This window comes from Falco peregrinus, chromosome 5 (assembly GCF_023634155.1).
Source record: "Falco peregrinus isolate bFalPer1 chromosome 5, bFalPer1.pri, whole genome shotgun sequence".
Taxonomy (NCBI): domain Eukaryota; kingdom Metazoa; phylum Chordata; class Aves; order Falconiformes; family Falconidae; genus Falco; species Falco peregrinus.
In genome coordinates, this window is record NC_073725.1 from 79,661,531 (window position 1) to 79,669,958 (window position 8,428).

The 8,428-nt window shown below is 42.3% G+C and overlaps 1 protein-coding gene across 1 annotated transcript; it reads left to right on the forward strand.

Annotated features, from left to right (window-relative positions):
* Positions 1-287: 287 nt before the first annotated feature.
* Positions 288-8,207, forward strand: MPV17L (MPV17 mitochondrial inner membrane protein like). Its single transcript, XM_055806198.1, has 4 exons — positions 288-652; positions 2,490-2,560; positions 3,788-3,817; positions 3,985-8,207. The coding sequence occupies exons 1-4, from the start codon at positions 343-345 to the stop codon at positions 4,162-4,164; spliced, it is 591 nt and encodes a 196-aa protein (XP_055662173.1). The 5' UTR covers positions 288-342; the 3' UTR covers positions 4,165-8,207.
* The last annotated feature ends 221 nt before the right edge of the window (positions 8,208-8,428 follow it).

Sequence of the window (8,428 nt, forward strand, 5' to 3'; positions counted from 1 at the left end):
CTGCTGCAGCAGCACCGCACGGTGCCTCCGTGGTGCAGCTCAGCCCAACGCCCGGCAGGCGCAGCGCCCGCCGCATCCCAGCGAACGCACAGCCACTCGCAAAACCAGCCCACCTGCCGGAGCCCGGGTGCCCAGCGTCCACCCGCGGGCCCAGCGGAGACCGGCGCGGCCAGACTGTGGCGTGCCGGCCTTCCCGGGCAGGGGCAGGCCCGGCGGGGGGGGAGCACTGAGGGGCGCGGGGGCGGCGGCGATGGCGGGGCCGGGGCGGCGGCGGGGCCGGGGCGGCGGCGGGCGGGCCCACGGGGAAGCGGCGGCGGCGGCAGGCGGAAGCGGCGGCGGGCGATGGCCGGGGCGCTGCTGCGCGGCGGGGTGCGCCGCTTCCCCTGGCTCTGCAACGTGCTGCTCTACGGCGGGCTCTTCGCGGCGGGCGACGCGGCCCAGCAGCTGTGGCGGCGGCGGGGGCAGCCGCCCGACTGGGCGCAGACGCGGCGCGTAGCGCTGGTGGCCCTCGCCTTCCATGGCAACTTCAGCTACGTCTGGCTGCGGGCGCTGGAGCGGGCGCTGCCCGGGCGCCGCCCGCCCGCCGTCCTCGGCAAGGTGCTCTGCGACCAGCTGCTCGGCGCCCCCGTCGCCGTCCTCGCCTTCTACACAGGTGAGTGCCGCCGGCAGCCCCGGTGAGGGCTGCTCGCCCGCAATGGACGGGGTTGGCAGGGTACGGGCGCCTGCGGCAGCGCCGGTGCGGGGCTCGGTGCGTGCCGGGGGGGCGGGCACAGGGCCCGGGCAGCACGGCGCACGGCCTCTGTGCCGTCGGGCAGCGCGGGGCCGAGCGGGGTCCTGCCGTGGGCCCGGGGCTGCTGCTCGGTGACAGAATTCAGCGCGCCTCGCAGGGGCCGTACCGCGCACCTCTGCTGGGATCGCCCCCTCGGCGCTCAGCACCGGCTGTCTCGTTCCCAAAACACAATTAACTGTAAATCTCAGGAGATGCTATAGCTCAGCAAATAAACTGTACTGCAAAGACAGCGTACTACTAATGTATGGTCTCCAAAGCTAGGAAGATGAGACTTTAGAGAAGACGAGTATCTATTTCAAAAATAAACATGATGGAGTCAGAAGAGTAGGTGAGACGGGTGTAAAACAAGGTGCTCACTTCATTTAAACTTCATGTGGAAGAGGAACAGGACAGGTGCTCTCTTCCCTGGCATTGGGAGTTCTGCATTTTATGACATCGACAGGGAAATCATTCAATTTGTGACTGAAGATAAATGAAGCGAAGGAAGAAGTCACACCCCAGCTACTCTCGAAGTCCTGTCTGCCTATGTCAGGGTGTCAGCAGAGAATTGCCCGAGGTCCGGAAGGATTTTAAGGGCCACAAAAGGGATGGTAAAAATCCTTACACTGGGTAGCAGCATGATGGATTCAGCAAAATAATGCATTCATTGAGAGAGGCTCACAACTGCGTGACGTGAAAATATCTAGAAAGATACATGAGTTGGACTAAGGAACTTTGGGCCTCTGCTTATGTGCGAATGCATAGCTTTTGATTTTAGATCAGTTTGTGAAAAACATGTTGTCTAATACCTTTGCTTGAGATTGGTCACATCTTCCAGCTAAGGTGGGTCATATTTGAGGAGCTGCTACATCTCTTAGAAAGATGTGGCCTTAATTTGACATCTGAATATTCTCATCACATGAAACACTGTTTAAAGGGTTTATTAATTTGAACCCTTTAAATATTTCATGCGATGGGAATTCATTCATTTAATTTATTTCCAGTTTGTATGTGTCTAATATGTAATTTCAAGTCATACTGCTTTTCTCTTAATCTTGGGTGTAATGATGGGAGCCTGTTTTGAGGCTGTGTTTTCCTGGAATCAAGAGGAATTTGGATCAGCTAGAATTTATTTAAAATTTTGTAAAGCTGTATGTGGAGGGTTAAACAAGTAGTTTTGGAAACCGTTCTGCTTGTCAATTCTAGAATTTGGATTTGATGTAGTTATTTGTGAAGGTAAAAATATCACATATTGATTATGGCCAAAATAATAATAATAAAAAAAAATTGGGTGTCCTTGTCCACTGACTTCAGTGATCTGTAAACACCTAAACTCCTTCAAGGATCTGAGCCACTTCTGACAATTCAACAATGCACAAGAATGCTTTATTCTCTGTATCACAGGGGTGTAAAAGGTACTTCCATCATATCTGTTCCGCTGCTGTACCACCGGTGAATTATGTGGCAGTGGAACAGATATGATGCACCACCTGTACTGTATATTCCAGCTGACTTATGATGTTAGTGCTAGAGCCAAGTCAATAGATCAGGAAATTCGATGCAGCACTATTAGGTAGCCAAAATGGTTTTTTTCCTTTGTAATGGGATCAGCTTTTCTTTCAAAGTTATTATAGTTTGAGAAGAGTTTGGGATAGCATTGGAAAAAGTGAACATTTCATTTTTGCATTTTTTCTGATTGTTGTAAATATTTTGCCATTAGGTATGAGCATCCTTCAGAGGAAAGAGGACATCTTTTCAGACTGTAAAAAGAAATTTTGGAATACATATAAGGTGAGGCAAGCAATTAATTTATCTCCCAGCTAAGCATAAAAATATTATTATTGGATAGAATACTAGAAATATTCCTTCCTCCAACAGCCTTTCTCTCACTCAATTATTTGATTATGTGTAGGAGGCTTTACGTACCAGCAGTGATGTGAAGTCAGGGTAGTCTGGATCAGGCACTACTGCCAGATGGGTGAAATGATGCTATTTTAAAAATGTACAATGTTTATATATATAACATCAGTTGCACCCAGCTCTGTTTGAATGAGAGCCCTACAATACAACACTGATACAGACTGTACTACCTTTTCTCTTAAGAAGTACCCACAGTAATGCTGTTGACAACACTTAAATGAACACCTGTTAAAATTATTAGTTACAGAGACATCTTTTTTTGGAATCGTTTTCAGCCTATACCTTTTGGTGACAGTCTTCTCACTTTCAGAAACACAATCCCTTGTCTTAAGATGACTTTGGTATAAATAGCTAGGTTTGGTTTGCATTTCTGCATACACAGGAGAAAATTATCCATGTTACCTCAGAGCTGAGTAAATTAAGAATTTTAAAGATATCTCAGGTGCAAGAACGATAGAATAGCAGAGAAAATACAAGAGAAAGAGAAACTGTGTTGCAATGTGAATTTCTCTTCACACTGTGGAACTATATAGGTAGGATAGAAAAGGATTATTTTTATTCCTATGGAGGATGATTCTAAAAACAGTGCCCACTATATCCTATCAAAACATAAGGTTTCTATTGACCTTATGTTCTATGAGTAAGTTATCCACTGATTTTTCCAGAAAAGCCTTACATGTATGAGTAACTAGAAGGAACGTTGCAAATAAATGCAATGAGTGTGAAATAAGTAGTGTTCAGTGGTATTTCTCATTCATAGCTGAAAAGAATGTTCACATATTTAAACATTTGTCCATCCGTCTGGTAAATGTGCTTATGTATCTGATGTCAGGTGACTATGAAGACCTAACCAAGCTTAGAGTTTTGTATTTAAAAAGAGTTAGAATAATGTGTTTGAGAAACTTGAAGCAGAGAGGCTCATGAAGATGGTTAGAAGTTTAACATTGCAACTTCTAAATTACGCAGCTTAATTTACAATTTAACAGCTTTTATTAACTTTACTTAAATATGGTTTGGTCTTTGCTAAGTGTGGTAAGAAAAGAATGAATCTTTGTGATTGAATCTGTAAGAATAACACACGGTTCCTTTTCATTTCAGACGGGACTGATGTACTGGCCTTTTGTGCAGGTGAGTTTTTAGGGTAACTCAGTGAGCCTTTCTTTCTCAGAAAACCTGGTCCGATGCATTCATAGTATATCTAACCCAGTGAGAAGTCAGTGGAGTCATTGGGTGTGTAGGTGTAAGACCTAACAATGCCTGGAGCACTAACTGAGCTCTTTCTCCTTCCAACACAGCTGTCAAACTTCATTTTGGTCCCTGTTTACCTGCGAACAGCTTACACTGGGCTCTGTGGCTTTGTCTGGGCTACCTTCATTTGCTTTTCCCAACAGAGTGGAGATGGCACAGCAAAGTCAGCATTTATGTGTCTCCAAAGAGAGAAGGTCAATGCAGATGAAGAATCATCAGAGGAATAAGAACTTTAGTTCTGAAAACATTCTAAATTGTTAAACTGAGTTTATGGAAGTCAGTAAACCGCACTGCAGCCTCATTGCTATATTTAAAATAGGCATCTCAACATTTGTTGGTTAGTATAAGCAGCGGAACAGTTTGTCTTTGTGCCTGTTTATTTTTCATAAAAGAGGCCAGTTGTATATTGGCATTTAATTATTTTCATGCTGCCAGCCCATCTCTTCTGGGGAGAGCTGACTTACAGGGCAATGTAAGCATTTACACATCATGTCAGACCGCCTCACTGGGGAGAAATATTAACTGTAATTTCATTTTCAAGCAACTTGTAATTGCTAGAAAAAGCGGAATAGAACATTAAATTATCAGTTGTTGGATTTGAAGTTGTTATCAGTGCGAGATTGCTTTTGCAGAACAAGATCTAATGGATTTCTTATCTGAAAAGTAGCATTGAAAATGTTTTATTCCAAGCAAATGGAAATACTGTGTTTTGTAGGACCACTTTTCTATAGGGGTAAACTTGCTTTATTCTACATGAAAATCTATATAGCAAATTAATTATTTCATAGAATGTACAAACCTGAAATATATTTGTAGATCTTTTATCTTTACTGGGAGAATAAAGATGACTAACTTTAGTCAGAGTTCCTTGGGATGGATGCTGCATATTGACACTTGAGGGTAGCATCAGTCATAAGCAGCTTCTGCCTGATGGAATCAGGCTAAACACTGCAGTGAGCTCTTGTTATATGTGTCAGTGACTTCTTGCTTTGGCCCTCGAGGGTCAAAGTACTGAAGAGTACATGGGAGTCTTGACACCTTGAGCCTTTTCTGCTGTTTCATTATGTTGAAGATATAATTTCAGATTTTGAAGAAGAAGAGCATAGGAAAAAAGGTAATGTGAATGCCAGAACCCATCTCAAAACAATCCAGCTATATATAAGGAACTTCCATTTCTTCTGCAAATGGCTTTTAAACATTCCTATTCATAAAAGACACTGGGTAGCTACACATAGGGAACTAGGAGGAGGTGAAAAGTAATTGTAGATGTGCTTTGTCAGCTGAGGAACAGGTGTGCTCATCAGTATTTTTTAAATGTGCATATGTATCTTGGAATAGGAACTGCAAATTTTTGTGGTTGCAGTAAGTTGAAATCAGTAAACGAGCCCTTCATTTATTAGAATGGGATTTTATGCCGGGAAGTTACTAAATTGTAAGCTTGAAACAATACCTGATTTAACCCATCTTGATGATGATTGTAAAGAGAAGACTCAACCCTCTTTGTTACAACAATAATAAATCACTTTGAGGAATGTCTGAATTCATCAGTCTTGTCTCAATAGTAAAACAAAGCCTGCGGCATAGGCTGTAAGTATACATTGCTTTGGCCAGCAGCTGTACGACTTAATATATTGCTTGCCATTATTTGTCACTGTGGGAGTCCAGTGCTGCTTAGCTCAGACAGGGAAGGGGATCATGCAAGCATTGCCCAATCTATTCCATTCCAGGTAAAATCAACTTGTTTAGCATAACCCCGTGTTAGAGTGATGCAAGGTACCCATATAGCTTTGACCACAGGACTGCAGCAGATGGGAGGAGGGTAGATGGCAGCGGGAGCTGCTTCTACAGTCTGTTTTGCTAGCAGACAGGTGGAGGAGGTAGCTTCTCTCTGAGGATAGACAAGTCACTGCAATTCCACCTTCAGTTGTACAGGCTGACCTGGAAGAGGACACCTGCCTGTGATCTGAAGGTGGAATTAATTTTAATTGACTTTTGACATCTGTAGTATGGACACCTGCAACTTGGCTAATCAGTTTAAGCTCTGTTTGTAGTTAGTGGAGGAAAATAGGCTGTTCAGACATCTGTTTCAGGGTATGATGAATTGTGCGCTCTAAGTGTCTATTTCTTTGCATGGATAACAGAGAGTCTCAGATGACTGGGCTGCTATGTAGTTTCATTGTAGATGCTTCTATATGGTGAACTGAATTTCCCTGCTTGGTGTCTATCTTACATGTCCTTATGGGAGCAATTTAGTGGGTGTTGCTGTATGAATCCCACAGTGTGAATGGGGCAGTCCTGATGCTGGACATCCCAGTAGGAGTAGAAATCCACAGAGGAACTAACTACATTTTACCTGTCTATTTAAAAAACAAAAGGTGAGTGAATAGAAGTTTCAGACAGCTATAGCTGTTAAATTGTTATTGTGCATATAAGTCCTCAGGATAAAGAAGCAATTTCAGTAGTGTTTTTTCTGTTGATATTTTTAGGATCAGAATAGTGTTTTAAGGTCTGTTCTATTTCCTGAGACTTAAAAGTTTCAGGTAAGGTGTGCTAATTAAGTATTTGACTTTTTTTAGGGATGCTATTTATTTTTATTTCTGCTTGTGCCTTAAGTGTTTAATGATTAATAGAATTCACTTGGAGAACGGAACTGGAAAATAATGACATTACAAGGGGAGTGAAATAGTGAAATGGCATTGGTTTGCTGTAAGCAGTATGCGATGTTTCGCTGCAACTGAGTGCAAAAAATATTTCTGCATGGGTATAGTTGGCAAAACTTAATCTCCAGATGAATCAAGAATTTAAAACTATTCTGGTGATCTGTATAATGCTGATGCTTTTCTTCAGCAGGAGTCTTTAATGAATGGAAGATCTATCTTTTATTTTCAACAGCTTAAAAGCTTATACAAGCTGTGCTTTATTGCTGTATGCTTTTGTGCTGCTAGCTTTTTGCTTGGGAATTTGAACTAAATCCTGCTTTGTCTTCAAGTTTCTCTGACTGTGGGCTTCAGGGTTTCTCTCTGTATTTCTATTACTTGAAGTACAGTTCTTTCATGTAGTGGAAGCCTGTAGCTCTTATATTTCTGTAAACTTTACATTCTGTATAATCCTTTCACTTCCTCTGTTTCTCATGTCAAGGTACTTGACAGTTAAGTAACCCAGGTCCCTTTTCTCATAAAAAAATAGTTTGTTCTTCTGAACACTGATTGGTCTTACAAACATTTCAGATCCACGTAATGCAAATAAATGAAGCTGCGTTGGAACAAATTCTCAGTATGCATAAATTAATGCACCTTCTAAAGATTTTCTGCCTCTGTCAGTTTAGTCTGAGGACCTAATCCCTTAGTTGTTAAAGACTTTATTATTTCTTGAAAATTTTGGGGCTTAGAAGATTATTTTCATGGTATAACAGAATGGTTGAGGTTGGAAAAGACATCTGGATGTCCAGCCCAGGTCATCTAATCCATCTCTATTTTGAGACATATAAACTTGCTTCTTCTAGTAATTCAGTAATTTCTTTTAAAAAAAGAAAAGATGGGTGAGACTTCAGTCGTAAGGGCTTTAAGACTATTTCAAGGAATTGCACTGATCTTATTGCCAGCTGAACATGCAGATTTCCATAGCCAGAAAGATGAACAGAATTATACATGTTACATAGATGCTCAGGAAGGAGGGAACGTACTGCCAGTAGCTACTAGGCACGCATTCAGGTGACATTTTCATGTCATGGGTCCTCTCTAAGAGCAAATGGGATGAGAAGACATTTTTACCAGGTGCAATTCCAGCTTTGTGTTATTCTGAATAGCTGTGGAGATGTAGAGTCGGAATTTGATAGAATGAGAATTTAAAAATGTGTCTTTCTGCTGCAAATCTTTTATGCAAATGCACCTCCTGTGCTTACTAGTATGCGAAATACTTCCTTCTAGGCTTGGAAAATTCACCAGAAGGCATCTGTCTTTCACACTAGAAACAGCCATCCAGTAACACAGCATAAAATAACCAGTTTCAATCTGCACTGAAGGTGAAACTGCCTGTAGTTTGTTACTGTATCTGATACATCAAGTTCTCTGAGATCTGTGCAGCCTTAGCCTTCTGATTCTCTGTTATAAGCGCCAATGCTTTCTGCTCATGCTGCTGCCTCTACTGTTAGTGCCAATCCAGTAAGATGTGCAAGAAATACTTGAATTTGACTAAAATAATGAATTTCAAGTTGACTGAAAAATGTCTGTGTTTTTGCAAAGGCTTAATAAATATTAAATGCTCTTCTTTGGCTCTGTCTGATTTTAAGTAGTGTGTGTATAAACAAAGCCAGGTCTTATGCAAATTTCTTACGGGATCTTCAAGGACCACAGGCAGCAAGAAGCTCAATGTGATGTCATAGACCTCTACACAGCAGCAGACTAAAAGACAAGCAGGGATTATTCACTCACTTTAAAGGTTAGTTACATATGTTAAGTCATCTGCCACTTCTGAACAAATTCAGAACAGAAT

Excerpts from the sequence above, each read along its gene's own strand:
- MPV17L (XM_055806198.1), top strand. The coding sequence starts at position 343 with ATGGCCGGGGCGCTGCTGCGCGGCGGGGTGCGCCGCTTCCCCTGGCTC. Across the intron at positions 653-2,489 it reads CGTCCTCGCCTTCTACACAG|GTATGAGCATCCTTCAGAGG; the intron begins GTGAGTGCCGCC and ends TTTTGCCATTAG. Across the intron at positions 3,818-3,984 it reads TGTACTGGCCTTTTGTGCAG|CTGTCAAACTTCATTTTGGT; the intron begins GTGAGTTTTTAG and ends CTTCCAACACAG.